Here is a 23,717-nt window from a genome sequence, read left to right on the forward strand (position 1 = left end):
AGAAGTTTCCATTTGACAATTTAACTCCTCAACCCAGGGCCGGCCCTCGCATGAGGCGAGGTGAATCCCCCACCTCAGGCAGTGGCATGGGAGAGCAGCAGATTGAACACTCCCACTCATCCACCCACCCACCAGGAGCACTCCCCACTGCAGGAGGTCCAGAGAGTTCCACCAGCCACTCTCCCACTGGGGCATTTGCCACACGGAGAACAGCACTCTCTCACCTGCCTGGAGCACTCATTGTAGTGGTGATGGGTGCACGGCAGCTCCGGAGCGGCCCACTGGCTCTGCTCTTCCAGGGAGTATATAAATCTAATAAAGAAATAAATGCATGAAGTCCTCAGTACCCATTCCATGCCAGTCAAGAGTCCCATTTAAGAGAACAGATCTACTACTGATCTGTTCTGAAGATAAGCTTGGAAATTATCTATATTTAGTGATTTAGTATGCACAGTCTTCATTTAGGCCTGTCTGACGTAACTTTCCGGCTTTTTTATTTCTTCAGGGTAATGACGGTAATTTCCCATTAGTGTTAGTCTACAAAAATCTAATCCTGGAGGCTACCTGAAAGAAAGAAAGAAAGAAAAAAATAACACCCAGCCATAGTCTCACGAAAACTGCTTTTCCATGATGCAACTGAAATGATTGGGGCTTCATGTGAATAACGCCACCCCATGGGCATGGCACATTGTGCAAGGCCTTCCCGCACCATCCAGGTAGATCTGCTCCTCCCATGTGGCTGCATCATTCACCTACACCCCAGCCTTGCAGCATCACATTTCAGAAAGAAGATCCCATGGCAGCTTCCCTGGGGCTACTTAAAACCTGTGTGCCCTGAGGGAAGGCAGAAGAAGAGAAGCCCGTGCCGTGAAGCTCATGCTTCTCCTGAAGAGACTTTCAATCATCTTGAGAGAGCTAGAATCTGGTGTTGGTTTGGAGGGGTTGAGTTGGGGGGGGATTTCTTTCTTTCTTTCTTTCTTTCTTTCTTTCTTTCTTTCTTTCTTTCTTTCAGTATTTAACCATTCTAAACTTCCTTGCGTGCCTTGACAGAAAAGTGGTATAGAAACTTGATAAAGAAATAATATCGCTGCAGTTGTACGTGAAGGGCACCTGAGTTGTCCTGTATGTACAATATGCCTTGTTGTTGTCATTGAGACTTTTCTTCATCTGCAGTTTCAACCTGGATATGTGCGCTCTCTCTCTCTCTCTCTCTCCACACACACACACGCACGCACACACACACACACACACACAGAAGCATGCACTGGGTACAAGAAACTGTTGCTGAGCGCATCAGATGATTCTAGTATGCTCTCTGGCTACATATGAAAATTACCATTTGTGATTCTAAACCTGTGTGGGTGAAAAACAAGAATCCACAGCTGTTTTTGAAACATGTTATTTTCTGTTTGAAAGTAGATTTCAAAGAAGTGATGAACGATACATTGAAACTTTTTTGAAGCATTTAATTCAACTGAACAATATTGGGCGCTCTTCACTTAGAGTTGGACAGAACTAAGTGCCTCTTCATATGTTAGCTTTGTTAGGGTTGCACCTAAGATATTTTTCAAAGTAGAGCTAAAAAGATATTGTGTTAATGAGCTAGACATGTTTGGAAATGCATATTTCATCATTCTGGTATACTGATCATAGAGCAGCCCCTTGTCAAGTGTACATTTCGTTGCACATTCAGCCTTGCTGTCACACAGTCTGACAGCCTTTCCCAACTTGCTGTCCTCCAGATGTTGGACTTAGGGATGTCAGAGAAATCTGCAATGGAACCAAATGAGTTCAGATTTTTATGAATCTGACCTGTGGATTCTGCAGCGGACTGGCTTTCCTCTGTTGGGCGGACTCCGTGGGCTTGAGGACAGTTTTTCTAACTTTCCCAAATTTTGTGTAAACTTTGTCATAGAAAAAAATGCACTAAAAAAACACACAGCCAAAATGCACACTTCCCCCATATGCTAAAGAATGAAAATGAGGATTTGGGAGTTGCACATTTTTGCACATGCAAATTTGTGCAGATTTAGAACTGAAAAAGATCCGATTCTGTTGATGGGCAGACGACGGAACGAAAGGTGCCTGACAATCTGTGAAACACAGACAGAAAGGATTTTACACTATCCGTACATCCCTACTGCAGCTCCCATCATATCACCTAGCATGGCCATGGGGAGTGTTGGCTGGGAATGATGGGAGTTGCAGTTGAACACAACATCTGGAAGGCACCAGGTTGGGGAAGGCTGCAAGATGGAATAGTCCTATGGATTACGATGGGAGAGTTAAATTCATACTTGAATCTTACCTGTTGAAATTATTGGGACTTAAAAGTGCTTTAAATTTTAGATGGCTCATACCCCTTTTTTCCAGCCATTCTGATAATCCTTTTGAATACAAAACAGTAATTGAAAGAGAACCTCCTCTGCTTTTAAGGAAAAACCAGCCCATTGTTTTGTAAGGAGGAGGATGCTTTTCAGTCTGTTGCTAAAACCCAAGAATGATTGCTTTGGTTTGGCAATATTTTCCTGGCATAAGAGTCCAGATTTGCCCACTGAGCTTTTCTGCCTCCTACAGATTCCCCATCCACATCAATGAAGGCAGCAGATCCTGCATGTATTCCTTGGCACATGTAGCCTTGCTACCTCCTTAGGGAGGAATGGGGAAACAATCAGATGCAGACAGCGATCTCTCAATCAGAGCAAGTGTTTATTCAGGATTCACCCAGAATATCCACCAAATGTTTCCAAATCTATATATTTTCCTTTACAATCTTATTTTTAATCCCTGTGTTATATATTATCCAGCAGTGATATAATCCATCAAATTTTACACTTAGCCTGTGGATTAAGAAAGCCTTTGATATTAAAATATGCCACTTTGGGAATTATTGATTGATTTTTCTCTACAGTGCTCCAACTGCATATTAATTGTCCAGTAGTCATCCTCATGTGATCTAGGATGTTTTTTTCTTACTGTTGATTTCCATTCCACCCCTCTCTTCAAGTTAATTATGTGAAAGCAATGTTTGCTGAGGATATATTGCTTCCAAAAACAAAAACATTGATTCCCACTCCCAGGAAAGTAATGTCCTGTGTGATTGAGGACATCAGAGACTATAGAGAGCCTTTGGCTTTCATCCAACCCTATCAAATTGTAGGAGTTTCTTTTTTCTTGGGTTTTGTTCCTTTCTTTTCTGCACTGTAAATCTTTCAGTGTTTTATGTTGTTTGTTTGCCTGGAATCCAGGAGAACAACGAGGAGTCTAGAGACAAGAGTACCATGTAGTCCAAAGGAAACAACAACAACAACCTTGTATTTTAAATTAAGGGCCCAGGGGGTGGGGTGGGGCGGGAATGACTGAATTCCCAGGAGGCTTGTGAAACTTAGCAAGTAATAATCATGTTTAAGAAATAGGTTCTTGTTTCCCCTGTTTCTGTCCCCTTATTATTATTTAAAGAGCTGCTTTCTGAAGAACAGGGTAATTAGGCTGAATGCACTTGGTTTCAATGATAATTTCCTCCTAGGTCCACAGGAGGTACTTGAAGGGAACCTCATAAGAAGTGTTTCTTTCCTAGAAGCTTCTAAGGCCAAAGTTTTAGATGAGCAACAAATGGCAGAATGACTTGTTCCCAGAGATGCAGGGCTGCTGCTTAAAACAGCACGTCAGCACCCCATGTCCAGTTCTTCCCTATTCTCCTGCAAAGTGTAGGAGTGCTTACTATGTGCTGTGACATGCTCATACTGCTTTTCCCTGCCTGCAGGGGAAGTGTGGGGTGCAGAAACACAACCACATTGATGTGAAAATAACCACATCATACAGTAAGCCCTAATATGCACTATGGGGTCTTCTTTGGAGAGAATTCAACCCAGGGGTACTGTTGTAGGTGTGTCCCTTGTAACATGCAGCCCCACACTGAGCCACTGTGTGTGTTTTTAATCCAATCCCAAATCCACTTACCTCCTGCTTGTTAAGAGCACTGTGTCATATTAATTCACACATCTTAAAAATCCCCATTTTCTAGATGTTGCTGTTCAATGTTGCCATAATTCTCAATTTTACCATCCACAGAGAGTGAAGAGGTTTACCAGCGGCAGGTGCTGTCTATTTCCTGTATCGTCTTTGGCATAGTCATAGTGGGCATGATCTGTGCAGCGTTCTACTTCAAAACAAAGTAAGAGCCTTTGTCTAGTCTCTGTCCTGTCCTTATGCCTTTTCAGTTCATTAGTGTTCCCTTCCCACTATTTATCAAATCCATGGCACCCTCATGAAGAGAGTGGAAATGCCAGGGGCCTTTTCATCCATATTCTTTTCTTCTGGGTCAATGTGCTGCAGGAGAAGTCCACATCCAAATAACTTCAGCACAGGGATGGATGGGTCCCCCGATCCTGTTCAGTTTCTCCTGGCACCTGCTCAGCCCCTGCCTGCGTGTCCCTGGACCCGTGCTCAAGCCTGACATCTACTCGCTGAGCCACCCAAACTTACCTGGACCCCATCTGCCTCCATTGCAATTGCCATGTTTTGAAAAAACATGGTGATCACAATACTGTACCCATAGACTTATATGCAAAATGATGCCAAGAATCATGCATATTTGGGTGATTCAAGGTGCCATTTTGCATATAAGTCTATGTGCGAAAAATGTTCACATAGACATATACGTAAAATGGTGCCATGAATTGCCCATACATGCAAGATTCAAGGTGCCATTTTGCATATAAGTCTATGGGTACAGTACTGTGACCACCATGTTTTTTCAAAACATGGCAATTGCAGTGGAAGTAGATGGGGCCCAGGTAAGTTGTGAGCGGTTCAGAGAGCATAGGAGCGGGTCAAGTGGTGGTCAGGGGCTCAGCAGGAGTGGCTCAGAGGACACGGGTGCAGCCGGTCCACCAGAATCCCAGACCCAGACAGGTGCCTGCACCATCCCTGCTTCAGCATCTCCACGACTAACACTCCTAACTTCATATCTCTGGGTTCACATGCAGAAGCACAAATAAACAGGAAGGGCTTGAAAGGGTTACTTTTCCTTCCCTCCATCTAAGTACACACAGCCTCATATTTTCACATGCTACAAAGCTGGCTTTGGGTTGAGCCAGGGGATGCAACACACAGCCCTCAGGCCGCATGCTGCCAATACTGAAGGATAACTGTGGTCCAGTTTGCCTATTGATTTTGTAAGTGCAAATTTTATTTGGTAAGTTCAGATCAAAATGAAAACTGGACAAAATTCTCCACCATCCCTACAGTTCGCAACAATGCCTGTTTTTTTTTTTTTTTTAAACATTACTAGTAAGATGGTGGGGGTCCCGAATTTCATTGGTACCTCAACATACCTTCCCTTCTCAGCCATGATCCTGACATAATCTTCCTCCTCCAGCTTGGCAGCATTAGAAAAAAAGCTCCCATTAGTGCCAATGGAAGCTTCCCCCCCCCCCTTAATTCTGCATGAGCAGGGGTTTCTTTCTGGGAAGGGAAGAGTAAAACCTGAGAATTGGATTACCTCCTCCCACAGCTTACTGTTAAAACATTTTAAAAAATCCAAGGTGTGGTCACTAACCATGCAATTCAATGAAGTCTAGATGTCCAACACTGAATGAGAAATGAAATTTGAAGTAAATTTGGTGGTCCTTTCCTCAGGCAAAAGCATTGGAGGATTTTTCTGGAAAGGCTAGAAATGTCTGTCACTGGGAAGTCCAGCCCTTTTGTGGCTCGCCAGACTTCCTCTGCATGCCCAACTCAGCTTGCATTTCCCAGCTGAGACGCATGTTTCCCTTGGATACTGAGGACTTTTAACTCTTTTTTTTAATTTGCAGGAATAGACATTTGCAGAAATCGCAGCCCATTTTGCGTAATTTATACAAATTTTGGCTGCAATCTGCACAAATGTCTATTTCTGCAAATCTGGGGTGGGGGAAAACCCATCCCACCAGCTGGCCTGACTCACTGTGGACTGAGTTGGGCCAGCTGGTGGAAGACAGAACAGAGTCTGGGAGGCTGAGCCAACGGAAGCTCGTTGAGCTCCATCTCCCAGCCAAATGCCTTCAACATCCCTAGGAAAGGCAAAAGAGTTCAAGAACATTAGCAAAATATTTTGGGAGCTGATGGCTTCTGTATTTCCCTAGTTTGCCACTGAATTCATCTAAAGCAAGTGCTCAAGCCAGTTTTGGGTTTGCTCCTCAGACAAAACATCTGAGGAATTTTGATGGTAAATAGAAGTGTTTCTACAAGACCAGGAAAACATCTTGGGGTGAGGGAGTTGCACTTCCCTATCACAGTTACCTACTCGTGTAGGGATGTCAGCAGAAAACAGTTTGGGGGTGGCATTTGGCGAGTTTTTGCCAGCTTGGACTCCCAGATGCCACCTTGCGGAATCTGAGCTTGTGGAATCCGAGCTTGCCTAACTCGATGCATCCTGAGTTGGGCAGGCTCGCTGTTTCCTGCTTTTTTGGGGCCACAATTTGAATGTGATGTGCACAAAATTACAGGCATAAATGATATATTTAGACCATTTACACCTGCACTTTTGCATAAATTGTGCTATTTATGGCCGTGATTTTGTGCAAATTGCAGTTTCCATAAATAGCCATACCTGTGATTTTGTGCAAAAATGTGGTTTGCAGCAAAAAAAAAAAAAAAAAGGTGTGAGCTCTTGTCAGGTGACCACAGACCGTCTGGCAGGTTGGCCTGTGTGCCCGCCCAGGTCGGGCAACTGGCTGGAATCCAGTGCATGGCATGCAAACAGGGTGTGGGGGAGTTTGCCCATCCCTACACTTCTGTAAATACCTGTCAGATTGTACATTACAATAATAGAGAAAAATGTACAATTCATCAAGGAGAAGTTGGACTGGCTTCAAAATGTTGCAGTATATTCTCCCTCCTAAAAAGAATGCTCTTGTTCAGGGTTCTAGCCAGCAATTCCCCGCAAGCCCAAGATTCCCCTCATCTCCTCCCCCCCACCCCGAGTTTCTGTTTTTCCTTTTCAGTTGTCACTCTACATTCCTTGGCTCCTGATCAAGCTCAGTCCTTATTGAATGGTGTTGGGAGTGGGGGGATGTTTCATTCTTCTGCAAACCTCAAAGTTTCCCTGTGCATGCTGATACCCTCATTTTGCTTCTCAAAGTTGGCTAGAATCCTGTTAGCACTCACCATCTTACGTCACATTTATACAGAGTGTTTAGGGTTCTTTGGCATGATAACGTTATTCCAGACCATTCCAAACCCCAGCACATGCCGCACCCCCAACCTCCATCATTGTATCTCAGCATTTCTACAACTAGTGTGTGAATCTCCACCCTCCGTTCTCCAGTCAGTGTCAATGAAAAATCCAAATTCTGCTTAAAAGAGGCACTTTTGTCCAATCAAAATGAAAGAATATAAAACATGCGGATAAAATATACATATACCAATATTGTGGGTTTACATAATTTATTTCATCAGCGACATGTGGAGTTATTGGACACAGATGCTTAACATTTATTCAAACGACATTCCAGATTCCCTAAGTCATGGGTGGGGATTCTTTTTTTCTGTGGAGGGCTGCATGCCCTCATGGGGTGATCTGAAAGGGACTACATGCCAGTAACAGCCACCCTTTGCTCCCCCTCTTTCTGTTCACCCATTGTCCTTCTCTCTGTCTTTCTCTCCCTCTTCCTGCCTGCCCAGCACGCCTCCTGTACACATACTTTGCCTGCAATCCCATGCCTACTTACCTGAGAGTAAGTCCCATTGAACTCAATGGGACTAACTTCTGAGTAGTTGTGCATAGGATTTGCACTGTTTAAGTAGCATTACGGTCAAATGGGATTTGATGTTAATTGTGTGCATGCATTTAACATTTGTGGTTTTTCTCATGTAAGGGGCAGCCTCAGGACTGTGGGGAGGATGAGTTCAACGGTTCCTCTCCATGCCACAGTCCAGACATGATATGCAGATAACAGCTTCAGAGAAGCAATTTCAGGACCATAGTAGGGAAAGAGAGTTCAACTTCCCCTCGCCAAGCCCCATGCTCTCAAGGCTCTTCAGGCTTCCACTTCCTATTTACATGACAAAAAAATGTACCTGTTAACTGAACTCATTTAATTAAAAAATCACATTTACTTTGGCGTAGTCTCCAAGGTGCACCAGAATCCATTTTTGCCCTTGAAAAAAACACACAGCATACAGCCCCCTTTTCCTAGGAACCCTGGCCTTTTCTGCAGTGGAAAACAGAAGGGGTTATATTTATACAGATGTAAAAATATCCATATATAAAGTGGAGCAGCGTGACATCACTGCAGAGACATGAGAAATTCAAAAAGCGATTTAAGTGTCTCTTGTGAAAGTGCCCTTTTTGTGATGAATGTTGTGTCCTTTGCAAGGACAAGGTACTTTGGTTTCTTTATACTTCCCCCCGCTCATCTCATTTCATCTTTCTTTCTTTCTTCCTTTCTTCTTCTCTTTCTGTAAACACAACACAGTGTTTATACCATTCAAAAGCCTGAAATTGTTCAGGCTAGCTGCACCTGATCAAGAACATCTAATGAACAATCATTCGGTGACCCCTAACCATCCTGGGAATCATCCAGATCGAGTTAAATCCCATTAATTTCCATGGGAGAGTCTTTGGAACATGATTTCTTCTCCCATTATAATAAACAAGGCTGGATCATAAGTGTCCCTTCCAGAAATAGAAGGTCTCCTTCTGTTTGCAGAAGGGACTGAGGTCCAGGGGAGGAGGAAGGGTGGGATTATTCCCCCTTCCACCTCCACACACCCCCACCCGCTGCATTATTGCAGAGGATCCTCCAACCTTTCTGAGCAGCTCTTCTGTGGGCTGCAGGGGGAAAGAGGAAGCAATGAAAGTTCTCCCTCTTTTTGCAGAAGCATCCTGGAAGCAGAGTTCCATTCATCCAACCCTCTTAGACTGACTTTGGCTGTATTCTATTCACTAAAAATAACAACAGGATGAGGTAAAAAGTGGGATCATATAATATATGCCCCCGTTAGATCTGCATCCACTGCAACACAATCCTGTCTAGACAACCCATTTATCACATTTGTGTTCTTTTCTAATTAACCATTATGTTTTTTTGTTCGTTTTTGTTTTATGTACTCTGTTTTGGACAATTATTCTGAAGGAGGATGTCTGCATTCTTGGATGTCATGCATCAGCATTGTACTATCTGAACATGTTCTGTCAGTTCCCAGTAGTGCAATGTTGAGTGTTTGCATCCTTTGAATACTGAGGTCTATGGATGCATTCTCTTCCATCCTCACTTTTATTTAGTTGGACATTTTTAATTTCACTGAACTGGCTTCATGGACTAAATAAAGTCAACGTTTTCTCTGCCCCACTCATCCACCATGCTCTGGCACGCAGTCCATCTGCCACAAATTGTGCACACACCAGTTTCATGGCTCTTAAACTAGCACACCAATAATGAATTCAAATATATTAACAGGTAGCAAATTATGAATTAATGAGGCTAAGCCACAACAGGAAGTAAAGTACACTGTAGAGTTAGGTCTATCAGAATCTTTCATGGTTGCCTGGCTAAGTGGAGGCATTGAGCCATAAATAAAATGTGAATTGGAACTCCTGCATATTCTGATACATTAACACTTAGGTCTTGTAGAATCATAGAAATTGAGGCTGCATTCCTATACCCGCTTACCTGGGAGTAACCCTCATTGAACTCAATGGGATTTACTTTTGAGTAGCCAAGTATAAGCTTGCACTCTTAGGTTTTGCAGAATTTTTCAGTTCCTAAATGATGGGTGGCTCTTAAGGTTCCTACTATACTTTGAGCCTGCCCTGATAGGCTCAGAGTATATCACAATTCAAAAAGATAAGTTAGTCAAATACATAGATAGATATACATCATACAGATAAGGTATGGAACAGTGACTGTCCAAAATTTGGTGATTCCCCTTGATCTAAGCCTCTGAAATTAGTACACACTGTCCAATATACAGGGCCGTAGCTCAGTAGTAGAGCATATGCTTTGCATGCAGAAGGTCTCAGGTTTGACCCTTGACATCTCTAGGTAGGGCATGAAAAACTCCTGCCTGAAAACCTGGAGAGAAGCTGCCAGTAAGGATGGGCGAACTCACCATTTCTCACCCTGCACACCCTTCACCAGGCCTCCACTGGCCCCCCGACCCTGCTTGCTGCGCGCTGCGAGTGCCTGGGTGGTTCATGGGTGCTCAGCAAGTGGGGCATGGCCACCCGCTCCCCCCCAAGCCACCATTTTAAAAATGGCAGCCTTTTTCACAAATAACCATTTACACAGCTGCGCACTTGCCTGACTTGGCGCATGCTGAGTTGGGCAAGCAAGGAGATCTGTGGACTGGCATATAGGGGGTGGAGCTGGTGAGAAATTGTTGACCTTCGAGCCCCAACCAGACACCCGCACCATCTCTAGCTGCCAGTAAGGATGGATGGACTCAGCACCATCCAGTTTCGGTGGGTGAATGCCAAGCCACTGCCACCCACTTCTCCCAGACCCGCTCAGCAACCCTTCGCATTCACTGGGACCCACACACTGAGTGGCCCAAGGGCCTGGGGAGCGCCTGGCAGGAACTTGTCCCATGAGCAAGCTGCCATTTTGCACAACCCCTCATTCTCCCCTTCCTTGCAAGGAGACCGCAAGGAGTTGGAGAGCGGTGATGGGGACTCTGGGGCCAGAGTCCCCGTTGCTGCTTCCCAGTCCCTCATTCTATCCTTCCTTGCAGGCAAGGAAGTAGAGCACGAAGAATTGGGAGGCTGCACATGGCAGGAGTCCCCACCGCCACCAGCATCACCGCCACCATGCGCTAAATGGCTCCCGGGTTGCAGGAGGGGTAGAAGAAGCTTTTATTGCACATTCGCTGTATGCTTCCCGCCTTCTTGGGTCCCGGGAGGGGGGAAAGAGCCATTTAGCATACAGCAATGGCACTGCTGGTGGCAGTGGGGACTCCTGTCTTTGCCGCTGCCTGCCAATCCTTTGTGCTCTTCTTTCTCACCTGCCAGGAAGGCAAGAATGAGGGATTGGCAAGCAGCAATGAGGACTCCTGCCCCAGAGTCCCTAGAGGCGTGAAGGGTTGAGAGGAGGCAGTTTCTCTAAAGGCCAATTTACATAAAGTCGGTTTTCCAAAACAGGCCAAGCCCCCAGTTGGGCAAGGAGCGCAGAGCACCGTGCTTATCCGACTCAACAGACGCCGAGTCCGGCAAGCACAGGGGTCCATGAACTGGTATCGGGGGGGGGGGGATTGGCAGGAACCTACCAAGCTCAAGCCCCAAATAGACACCTGCGCCATCCCCACCTGCCAGTCAGTGTCAACAATACTGTGCTAGATGGACCAACAGTCTGAGTCAGTATAACGCACCTTCCTATGTTCCTACACTATAATAAAATGCTCTACAAATGTCTTCCCCAAACAGTTAAAGTATTTTCAAATTTAATGGAAAGCTGGAGTCTCATAATAGTTCCCATCACAACATTTTTCTTCATGGGTTTGCATCATAATAAAAGCCAAAGGAACATGTGGGTGGAATGTTGAATTCTGGGAGTTTTCCCCTTTCCACATTTGAATTGTCCTCAGATTGGGGGAGAGAGAATTTCCAGTGTCAGCCAGCAATATATTTATGCTTGCAGAATGCAAGCTGTACATACTAGTGAAAGACATAATTAAAATGCACATAAAACATACAATTCAAATAGCCCCCATGAATCAGTGTGACTTCCCACCCCAATTCTTTTTAAATAGATGTTTGTAATAAAACTCTCCAAATAAATATACTCTGCAGCTGTTTTTCCATTTTGATGTTGAATTCATTATGGCATTGAAACAGTAAATCTTGCTGAACATTCATTTGATCTGGCCATGTTCATTTCTTATTTCTAGTATTGTTAAGACCTTGAATGCATAACTTCCCATGGTTTGTTGCAAGTAATATAATGACACAAGCAAAATAAATTTTAGATAGATGTCATGGCTGTTCTAAGGGTGATCCCAAGTATATTTATAGAAATAAATTCTATTGAACTAGACATGGGCTTGGGCCATAGCTTAGTGGTAGGGCACCTGCTTTGCATGCAGAAGGTTCCAGGTTCAATCCCCGACATCTCCAGGTAAGGCTAAGAAAGAATCCTGCCTGAAACTCTGGCTGCTGCCAGTTCAGTGTTGTCAATGTGGAGCTTCCGAGCTAGATGGACCAAGGGTGTGATTCAGTATAAGGCCGCTTCCTAGATTCTGAGTAAGTAAATGTACCAAAAACTTGAGATGTAGGGCAACTTCTTTCCAGCTTAGCGATCCAATGGACAGAACCCATACTACTGTGTCTCCACTCCAGATGCTATGGGACAGGGAGAGGACAGAACTGTGTGGGCCACAGGGCGATGCAACCCCTAAGCGAACCAGCTTCCCTCAGGTGCACTGGAGGATGTTGTCCTGTCACCAGTGTTGATGTTAGAAGCAACTGCCAGTTAGGGATGTCAGAGAATTTCGCCACGAATCTTGGGGAGGCCGAATGCCAGTGCATTCGGCCCTCCAAAATTGGTGGCGAAACGGTCTGCCCCCCTGCCCCCCCCCGGGACAGGACTTACCTTGGGCGAATCCTCCTGGTGGCGGCGGCTCCGGCGGTGGTGCGGCGGCGGTGCGGCAGCAGCGGCCGGTCTTCCGACAGGCTGCCACCGCCGCCATTTCCAGTAAAAAAAAAAAAAAAAACCTGATAGGCTACATAAAGATTTACGTAGCCTATCACGGCTAGATTTTAAAAAAACACCGTGATAGGCTACGTAAATGTTTACGTAGCCTATCACGGCTGAGTAAAAAAAAAAATAACCCGCGTGTACGCAAATGGCGGCGCCTATGGGCGCTGCCATTTGCATTCCTTATTTTGGCACATGTAGTCTACGTAAACATTTACGTAGACTATGGCCAAAATAAGGGGAACGCAAATAGCGTAGACGCTATGCTATTTGCGTTCCCCTTATTTTCGCTGTAGTCTACGTAAATGTTTATGTAGACTACACATGCCAAAATAAGGAACGCAAATGGCGGCGCCCATGGGCGCTGCCATTTGCGTATGCACAGGTTTTTTTGTTTTTTTTTTACTCAGCCGTGATAGGCAATGTAAACATTTACGTAGCCTATCACGGTGTTGCGCCCCATTTGCGCCCCGGCCGGCCAGGATTCAGGGGTGGAGGGATGGAGCGCCTCCCTCCGAGCCAGAATTTCAGGGGGGAGGGACGGAGCGCCTCCCCCCCACCAGAATTTCAGGGGGAGGGACGGAGCGCCTCCCCCCCACCAGAATTTCAGGGGGAGGGACGGAGCGCCTCCCCCCCCCACTGTGAATCACATTTCGTTCAAGGTAAGTGACTTTCATACATCCCTACTGCCAGTATGATTGGCTTTCACATATGGAATGGTGGAAGGTGCCATCTTTTCCTTCACATAAGGCAGCAAAATGTTTTGGGCCAGCCCTGGTCAATAGAGAAGTAACTCCCACTGGCTGCACGTTAGGCTCCAACCTTATGGCTTCCATCTCACGAATGGTCTCAGAAAGCCTAGGCTGGGTAGAACACAACCTCGAGGTCTAGCTTTGGGTATGGCTGTCTAGAGATGTGAAGGCCCAGAAAAACTGGGGAAAACCCCATTTTCCTGATTCCCTGCCCCCTGAAAATCTTGAATGAAAAAAAAAAGGATTATGAACTATTTTCTTTTAGAATGATGAACAAAACATTTAAGACAAGATGTTCATATATTGTTACCTGACCTTTACTCCACAAACTGATTTCTAAAACCTATCTAAGGAAGACTTTTATCCATGCACAGTATCAGGTCATTACAAATCTTGTACACTGAGAACAAGTAGTATAGTACAACTTTCAAATGCTAGAGATGCATCTCTGAGTTAAGCATCTTGTAGCTCCATTTGTAACAAAACTGTAGAACATTTAAAAGTAAATACAATTAGTGAATTTGTAATTATTGTCACAGTGAACTATACTTTTAAATTCAATATACCAAATATAATAATTTTACGATCAAACCAAGTTATACATAATGCATTTTATATGAACATAAGAAGAGCTATGCTGGATCAGACCAAGGGTCCCTCTAGTTCAGCATTCTGTTCACACAGTGGCCAACCAGCTGTCAACCAGGAAACCACAATTGGGACACAAGTGCAACAGCACCCTCCTGCCCATGCTCCCCAGCAACTGGTGTATGTAGGCATACCGCCTCTGGTACTGGAGATAGAATATAGCCATCAAGACTAGGAGGTATTGATAGCCTTTTCCTGCAGGAATTTGTCTAACCCCCTTTTGAAGCCATCCAAGTTGGTGGCCATCACTGTATCCTGTGGTAGCGAATTCCATAGTTTAACTATGTGCTGTATGAAGAAGTCCTGTTCTGAATCTCCCACCAATCAGCTTCACGGGATGACCCTGGGTTCTAGTATTTTGAGAGGGGGAGAAAAACGTCTCCTTATCCAAATTCTCCATACCATGCATAATTTTGTACTCTTCTATCATGTCTCCCCTGACCCTTCTTTTTTCCAAGCTAAACAATCCCAACTGTTGTAACCTTCCCTCATAGGGGAGATGCTCCAGCCCCTTGATCATTTTAGTTGCCCTTTTCTGCACTTTTTCCAGCTGTACAATCTCCTTTTTTATGTGTGGTGACCAGAACTGTACGTGGTATTCCAAGTGTGGTCACACCATAGATTTGTATAAGAGCAGTATGATATTGGCAGTTTTATACTCAGTTCCTTTCCTAATTATGCCTAACATAGAGTTTGCCTTTTTTATAGCAGTCACACACTGGGTTGATCATCAAGCTGTCCACCACCACCACAACCCCAAGATCTCTTTCTTGGTCAGTCAACTGGTAGCTCAGATCCCATCAGGTTATACCTGAAGTTGGGATTTTTTTGTGCATCACTTTACACTTGCTTATATTGAACCACATTTGTGATTTTCAAATGGGTGCCCATTCTCTCAATTTGGTGAGGTCCTTTTGGAGCTCTTTACAATCCCTTTTTGTTTTAACTACCCAAAATAATTTGGTGTCATTGGCAAACTTGGCCACTTCACCGCTCACTCCTAATTCCAGATCATTTATGAACGAGTTGAAAAGCATTGGTCCTAATACAGATCCCTGTGGGACCCCACTATTTACTTCCCTCTGTTGGGAGAACACCATTTATTCCTACTCTCTGCTTTCTGTTCTTTAACCAGTTACTCATCCATAACAGGACCCCTCTTCTGATTCCATGACTGCTAAGTTTGCTCAGGAGTCTTTGGTGGGAGACTTTGTCAAAAGCCTTTTGGAAGTCCAAGTAAGCAATATCTACTAGATCACCCTGTCTACATGTCTATTGACACTCTCAAAAACCTCTAAAATATTAGTGAGACAGGACTTACCTTTGCAGAAGCCATGTTAATTCTTTTTCAGCAGGGCTTGTCCTTCTATATGCTTACTAATTCTATCTTTAATAATGCTTTCAACCAATTGACCCAGAACAGACATTACGCTAGCTTGACCTGTAATATCATGGATCCCCCCTGGCCCCCTTTTTAACAATTGATTTTACACTGGCCATCTTCCAGTCCTCTGGTACAGAGGCTGATCTTAGGGACATGTTGCATATTTTGGTTATAAGATCAGCAATTTCATATATGAGTTCTTCGAGAACTCTAGGATCAGTACCATCAGGGCCTGGTGATTTATTTGCTTTCAATTTATCAATAAGGTTGAGATCTTCATCTTTTGGCACCACAATTTGGCTCAGTTCCTCAGACTCTTCCTAAAAACATCAATTCAGGCAGATATATCTGTCCTATATCTTCTGCCGTGAAGACTGATGCAAAGAATTTGTTCAGTTTCTCTGCAATCTCCATGTCCTCCTTTATTACTCCTTTAACTCCATTGTCATCCAATGGTCCAGCTTACTCCCTAGCTGACTTTCTGCTTCTGATATATTGAAATAATCTTTATTGTTGATATTGTTAGCTATATGCTCTTCAAAGTGCATTTTGACATCTCTTATTGTCTGCTTGCATTTCCTTTGTGCAAGCTTGTGTTCCCTTTTGTTTTTCTCACTTGGGCAAAACTTCCATTTTCTGAAGGAAGCCTTCTTTTCTCTATAGCTTCCTTGATGCTGCTCATTAACCATGCTGGTAATCTCTTGGACTTAGTGCTGCCTTTCCTAACCTGACCTGTGGCATATGCTTTAGCTGAGTTTCTGTTAGAGTGGTTTTGACCTCCAAGCATTTTTAAGGGATTTGACTCCCGCTTTCAACTTCCTTTTCCCCAGTTTCCTCATTTTAGAGAATTTTCCTCTTTTGAAGTCAAATGCGACTGTGCTGGATTTCCTGGGCAATTTTCCACTTAAATATATATTAAATGATAGCACTGTGGTCATTGTTTCCAATCAGTTCAACAACATTTACATCTCATACTAGGTCCTGGGCAACACCAGTTAATAGGATTAAATCCAAGGTTGCCTCCCCTCTGGTCATTTCCATGGCCAACAGTAGTTTAGGGCATCAAGAAATGTAACCTCTTTATCATGACTGGAACATGCATTTATCCAGCCAATGTGGGGGTAATTGAAGACGCCCATTATAGCAACACTTCCTTTTTCAGAGGCCTCCCTGATTTCATTTTCCATCTCAAGGTCACCCTGAGCATTCTGGTCTGAGGGACAACAGCATGTTCCTAGCACTAAATGAGTTTTGGTGCCTGCTATTGTCACCCATAATGCTTCTTTGGAAGAGTCTACCCCTTCTAGATGTTCTAGTCTGCTCAACACTATGCCTCTTTGATGTACAGTGCAACACCTCCTCCAGTACACCCTTCCCCATCCTTCCTGTAGAGTTTACATCCAGAGATCCAGAGATGACCATATCCCACCAGGTTTCAGTAATGCCCACTGTATCCAGGTTCTCTTTTATAACCAAGCACTCTAACTCTCCCAGTTTGGCTCAGAGGCTTCTAGCATTTGTATAGAAACACCTGCGCATGGTGTCTTTCTTCAGATGTCTCTGGCGTGTCCATCTTTTACTATGGCATGTAGGCCTCTCTGATTGGCTATCATGATCTACCATATACATATGACCTCTTTCTTCCCCTTCTACATCTGGGGAATCAAAAACATTTCATCTTAATCCCCTTGGGATGATTTAATCCAAACTGGATGGTTCCCAGCTCCTATCGGCTTTCCCCCAGGGTTCAGTTTAAAAGCTGTCCTGCCACCCTTTTTATGTTTAGTGCTGGCAGTTTGGTTCTATTTTAGTTCAAGTGGAGCCCATCCCTCTTGTACAGGCCTGGCTTGTCTCAAAAATGTTCCCCAACACCTAAAAATCTGAACCCCCCTTCCCTGCACCACCATCTCATCCATGCATTGAGACGCCTCAGCTTCTCTGGTCTAGCTGGCCCTGCACATGGAACAAGTAGCATTTCCGAGAAAGCCACCTTGGTGGTCTTGGATTTTCCTAAAGTAACAAAATGACCTGTAAAAAGTGCTAAAGAAATAAGGATTAGGTTGTTTTTTCCACCCCACCCCACCCCACCCCACTCCAATTCGGTTTTGTTTTTTCTGAAAAGAATCTGTGTGTGTGTGTGTGTGTGCGCGCGCGCGCACATGACTTCAACATTTCTGGAAATTTTCCATCTCTACAGCCCATAGACCCAGCATGGCTCTTGCACAGATCATAATGAAATTCCTTTGACTTTACTCCAAATCCCTACAGAGAAGCAGGATATTGGAAAATTCACCTTGAATTTTGCTTCAAGTGAAATTCAGTGGTAATTGTATGATGAAGCTTTCTCCACTGTCACCTATCACATTAAATGATTCCCCGGTGTAAACTATAAAAAGGAAAACTTACAGTTAACATATATATTAAATGATTTGCAACTTGTTATAAATGGACTGAAAATAATGGATTGTTCCTGCTTTGAAGCAGTGTGGTTGGTGGTCAAAGCCCTTAAGCCAACCATCACAGCTCATATACAAGATCAACGCAGTTGTTTGTTTCTGGAGCAGTTGCTTATGGCAATGTGCCTTCAGAGATGCAGTTTTGTCTTGACTTCATGGGGGACTTGGAAGAAACAAAAAAAGAATAGGAAGCAGGAGATTCTTACCCCAGGACTAGGAACTGGGTTGTACAGCTCAGGATCTCAAAACAAAAAAAAGCATCTGCATTGCTTGCTTACCATTATGAATCCAGATAACTAAAATCCATGGCATAAATAGAGTGGACTATGATAGCTTACAGAGAATGTGTTCCTGCATGCTTAGAGGGACTACAGTAGGTAAAACTGGTGTCCTTAATTAGACTTGTTCAAAGATGTTCTGTAAGCACTGAAAGTATTACACATGGTTCTTTGTTAAGATACAGTGTTCAAAATGTTTTCATGAAGGTGTTTCAGTGATATCCTTACATAATCACATTTGCTGGCTAGTTACCTGTTTGCTCTGAAAAGGCCATCTTTGTGCAAGCTTGAACTTTGTATGTTCATCATCCCTATATCGGACTTCGAGAGCGCCATCGCAAAATCTTGGAAAGTGCGAAGTTTAAAGGATAACTGAGTTTGCAAAGTGGTTCAAAAATATGAAATTAGTACAGCACATACTAAACTAGGAACTGAATGAATCCATACTTTGTGACTCATGAAGTGGGATGATCATGCCTGCTACACTTCAATGTACTATTCAGCTTTAAAAAACAGTCTGCTAGGAACCTCTTGCATACGCAAGGCCAAATCATCTTCAAGGGGTTGCTTAATGAACACCTATTCTGTGGAATTTTGTCATGTAAATGGAATTGCTTGAAAATCTTTTCAACTTAATGCTGAGATATAGTTTGAATCACTGGTTGTCTGTACAAAATGGCATTGGGGGGACATTTAGATAAGATGTCATCTTAAATATTAGTGTGAGAGCAATTAAAGTATTATCAAAATTAAGAACTTTGTGTGCGAGAGAGAGGGTTAAAAAAAAAGATAATGCAATCTGTTGTTTATATGGCATTGTGTTGCAGCCATCACATGCATCATAATTTCCTACAAAAGGCAATATTACTCATTGTACAGATGTTCTACTAACAAAGGCACTAAATGGAATATATGAGGCCTATTTATTTTTCAAACATAAGGACCACTTATCCCATGTTATGACCCATTCACATCTTCAGTTTCTCCACAGCAGCCAATGATTTGGAGTGAGGGAAGGAAAACTCATGAAATGACTAGGAATGACCAAACTCAACATTTCTCAGCCCGTGGGCCACACGTCAGACCCCAGGTGACTGCCCGACTCTGCTTGCCATGTGCAGCAAGTCCCTGGGCGTTAAATAACCACTTATGCAAATGGAGGCCGTAAAATGACGATTTACTCAACATTACAGGTGTAAATTATCAGTTTATGCCTGTAATGTCGAGTAACTGGCCACTTTATGGCCACCATTTGTGTAAATGGTTATTTACAAAAAAGGCCAAGCCACCATTTTTATGCAAAATGGCAGCTCATCAAGAGACCAGGCAGCTGCACACCTGCCTGACTCAGCACGCACCAAGTCAGGCAAGCAAGAGGATCCATGGACTGGCACCCAGGGGGCTGAGCTGGTGAGTAATCACCAAGCTTTGAGCACCAACTGGACACTGTACCATCCCTAATTATGACACCAGCACATTACTGGGAAGAGTGGAACTTGACATAGGGGAGCCATTTTAGGCATGAACTCCTTATCACTCTAAGAGGCAGTTCCACCCTGACTGGATTGGCCTTTGCATAGTTATCCATTGCCATCAGTGACACATAAAAAACCAAAACAGGGTTAAGGGAAAGAGAAACCACATTAGAACAATTGGGATTGGAAGAAGAAAAATAATAACCACCTCTCTTTATTTGGACATCTTTTGTTTGTGTTTTCCCTGCCCCCTTCTTTACAGAAAACAAACAAAACATATTCAGGAACAGCTGAAAGAGACGCAGAACGGGAAAACCTATAGCCTTAATGCTTCCAGCATGATGGCAAAATCAGAGACCAGGGCCCAAAGCCGAGTCCAGCTGCAAAATGTAAGTAACTTTGCCAACCTCGATCCTTAATAGACTAGCTGAACATTTGATGCTGATGGTTTAGATCTCATATCTTCTCCGCATCCCCTGGATGTGCCACTAATTTGCACCTGTGGTGCTGTGGAACAATAACAACAACAACAGAAATAGAACAATTGTACTCTTCCAACAGAGTCTGTTAAAACAGTGCAAAATGGAGCTTTATGCTATGGTTTGCAGTAGTAAACTCCAGCTTCTGAATAGGTCTGGAATTTATAGGAGAAGTTCACAGAGCAATTGGGGAATGTACAAAGATGTCGCCTTGAGGAACTTAATACATTGGCTCAGCTTACTTGGGGACTATTGAGTTCTCTGCTGAAAAATAGCAGTCTACGAGAAAAGACATATTTAGTTATCTCCGCACAAGGTTTGCAATGCTATGTCAGCAACGCAAGGGCTGATAGAGAGTAGGGGCTGTGAGCAGAAGCGGGGAAATCCTCGGTTCAAATCTTGCCCTAGCCACAGACTCAGCAGGAGACCTTAGGTAAGACACTGTCCTGTCTGCCTCAGACCCTCAACTGCATTGGAGGAATTCTAACTGTGATAGCCACCTTTTTCATTGCACCCTGCTCCTTTATCTTTAGCTGCAATCTGCATGGGAATATGAGCAGGGTCTCACATGGTGACTGCATGGACTGGACAGGTTTGATCCTTAGCTATATCATGTTTTAAAGATCAGCGCTGACACTCTGAGCCCAGAAACAGATCCAAAACCGATGTAGACAATACATGATTGGTTATATGATCTGATTAGGGATGTTGTGGGTACCCAACATGGAGGTGAAGTTTGATGGACTCCCCCTTCCCCCTGCTCAGCTTGCCGGACTGGAGTCTATGGACCCCACCGGCCACCTGCCCCAGCTTGCTTTGCAAGCCTCTTAACAGCCTGGTGAGCACCTAGTGAGCTCCGCATAGCTGCCCAGTCCCCTAGCAAGCCACCATTTTGCATAAGAATGGTGGCTCATTGTTTCATGTAAAAAGTCTTTATATGCAAATGGTGGCCGTAAAGCCACCATTTATGCAAAGTTAGAGGCACGAATGGTCCACTCATGCCTCTAGTATTGCGTAAATGCTGGCTTTACAGCCACCGTTTGTCTAAAAGAGCTTTTACACATCACAACGAGTCACCATTTTCATGCAAAATGGCAGCTTGCTAAGGGACCAAGCAGCTACATGGAGCTCACCAGGCACTCACTGGGTTGTCCAGGGGCTCGTGCGGCAAGCAGGGGTGGGTGGCAGCAATGGTTCAGCAAGCACCTGGTGAGTGCAGATGGGGGTGAGTCCGTCCATCCCTTGATCTGCTCTTCAGCCCCACAACCCCATTAATATTCTGGCAGACACATTTTGGACTGATTGCAGTTTCCAACATATTTTTTAAAGGCAGTCCCACATACGTTGCTGTAGTTCAGTTTAAACGTAACTAGAGTATTTACTGACCCAAGCTAGGACTGGCTTCTCCAGGAAAGGTCAGAGCTGTCAAACCAGATGAAGCTGGTTGAAGGCATTCCTGGTCACCAACATCACATGGACATCCAGGAAAAGCTCTGAATCCAGGAGCATTCCCACTCTACACACTTGCTTTTTCAGGGGGAGTATAACTCTATCAAGAACTGATGGTACATATTCACGCATATCTCAGGAACCGCTGATCAACAGTGCATCCATTTTGCCTGGATTATGTTTTAGCACGTTCACCCTTATAACACCAGATGCCAATTTATTACCTCCAGTGGCTTCCTGGGATAAGAAGATGGGAAAGATTTAGAGCTGCGTGTCATTCGCATACTGGCAACACTTCAGTCCAAAGCTCTGGATAACCTCACCCTGAGGGTTCATGTAGATGTAAAAGCATTGGAGATGAGATGGTACCTTGTGCACTCAGCAATCCAAAGGCATGGGTGTGGGGAGTGGGAGTTTTTTCCAGTGCCATCTTTTGGGATTGACCTTTCGGTAATGATCGGAGCAATTGAAAAACTGTGCCCTGTAAACCCATCTCTTCAAGATAGATGACCCGGGCGTAGGGATGCTGGAGAAATTCAAGATGGATTAAAATGAGCTTAGATTTCTAGGAATCTGACCTGAAGAAACTACTGCAGAGTGCCCCCTCAGGCCGTGCAGAGTTTTGGATGATATTTTTACTTTCCTGAAATTTACACATATAAATCTGTACAGAAATACATAAGTTTCTGCTGAGGAAATGTTGAATGGAATGGGGACAATACACTAAATGCTTCGTACTGAGGTAAGTTATGTAAATACTTATGTAAATACCTATGTAAATGTTTATGTAATTATTTCTGTATTTTTCTGCCTGACGAAAAAACATATTCGCATCCGTCTGTGGGCGGATGACGGAACGAAAGGTGCCTGACAATCTGCAAAACACAGACGGAGTGAATTTTACACAGTCCCTGCAATCCTACCTGGGAGGTTACCATGGTCAGTGGTATCAAACACTGCTGAAAGGTCAAGGAGAATCAAGAGGGTTGCACTCCTTCCCATCCATCTACTCATTCACCAGTGTGACCAAGGCAGCTGCAGTTCCAAAACTGGGCTGAATGCCAGACTAGAATGAATCTAAATAATCAGTCTCATTCTGGAATACATGGAGTAAAGATGCCACTGCATACTCAAACATTGGACTGAACTAGGAGTGTACGAAAGTCACTTACCTGGTCTCGCAGCTTGCTTCGCGGTCGGGGGGAGGCGCTTTGCTGCTCCCCCCAAAGTTCAGGCTGGAGGGGGGAGGCTTCCTGCCTCGCCCGGCCGAAATTCAGGCCGGGGGGGGGAGGCTTCCCGCCTCGCCCGGCCGAAATTCAGGCCGGGGAGGAGGCGCCTCGCCTCGCCCGGCCGCAAAATAAAAAGTTAAAAAAAAAACACGCCCCCGTGATAGGCTACGTGACGATTAATGTAGCCTATCACGGCTGACTTTGCAGATCTAGCCGTGATAGGCTACGTTAATTGTCACGTAGCCTATCACGGGGGCGTTTTTTTTTTTTTTTACTTTTCTTGGAATGGCAGTGGCGGCAGCCGGTCGAAAGACCGGCAGCCGCCCCCGCCCCTGTCGAAGCCCTGCCGAACCGCCGCTGCGACCCGCTACTGGGAGTGACATTCGGGAAAGGTAAGTCCCATCCCGGGGGGGTGCGGGGGGTGGGGGGGTGCAGAGAATTTCTCCCCAAAACTACTTCGGGGGGCCGAAGACGTTGGCACTCGGCCCCCCAAAGTTTCAGCGAGAAATTCTCTGACACCCCTAGACTGAACCCAAATAAGGCAGATACAGTAGTTCTTTAAATCATGAGTACAAACCCAGTTATTTTTTAGGAGGAGTCTCACCACATTCTCTTTTAAGGCGGCGGGAATCACACCCATTTAAAAATAATAATGTTACCAAATATCTCTCCATCCATCTATCATCTACATATCAATGAGACTGGAAGAGTTATTGTTGGACAAATACCAATCTATTTATATTCTGGCACCGAAGTTCTTTTTTGTTTTTCTAATGGACCTCTCCCTCATTCTTCTGTTCTCTTAGACCCTTACAACAATTAGGGTCTCCCCCCCCCACTGAACCAAGGAACTGAGGAAAGATACTGATTGAAATGAATAAAAATTCTGATAA

The 23,717-nt window shown here is 44.3% G+C and overlaps 1 protein-coding gene across 1 annotated transcript in view; it reads left to right on the plus strand.

Moving 5' to 3' along the window:
• The window catches only part of NRG3 (neuregulin 3), a 1,009,392-nt gene that overhangs the window by 933,558 nt on the left and 52,117 nt on the right, over window positions 1-23,717 (plus strand). Inside the window, exons 5-6 of the mRNA XM_084841865.1 lie at window positions 4,072-4,174; window positions 19,930-20,056. Of these exons, the coding sequence (XP_084697991.1) occupies window positions 4,072-4,174; window positions 19,930-20,056 (230 nt within the window). The remainder of the gene's footprint in view (window positions 1-4,071; window positions 4,175-19,929; window positions 20,057-23,717) is intronic.

This window comes from Heloderma suspectum, chromosome 3, assembly GCF_057233095.1.
Source record: "Heloderma suspectum isolate Gila_16-S chromosome 3, 16-S_ref, whole genome shotgun sequence".
Classification (NCBI taxonomy): Eukaryota; Metazoa; Chordata; class Lepidosauria; order Squamata; family Helodermatidae; genus Heloderma; species Heloderma suspectum.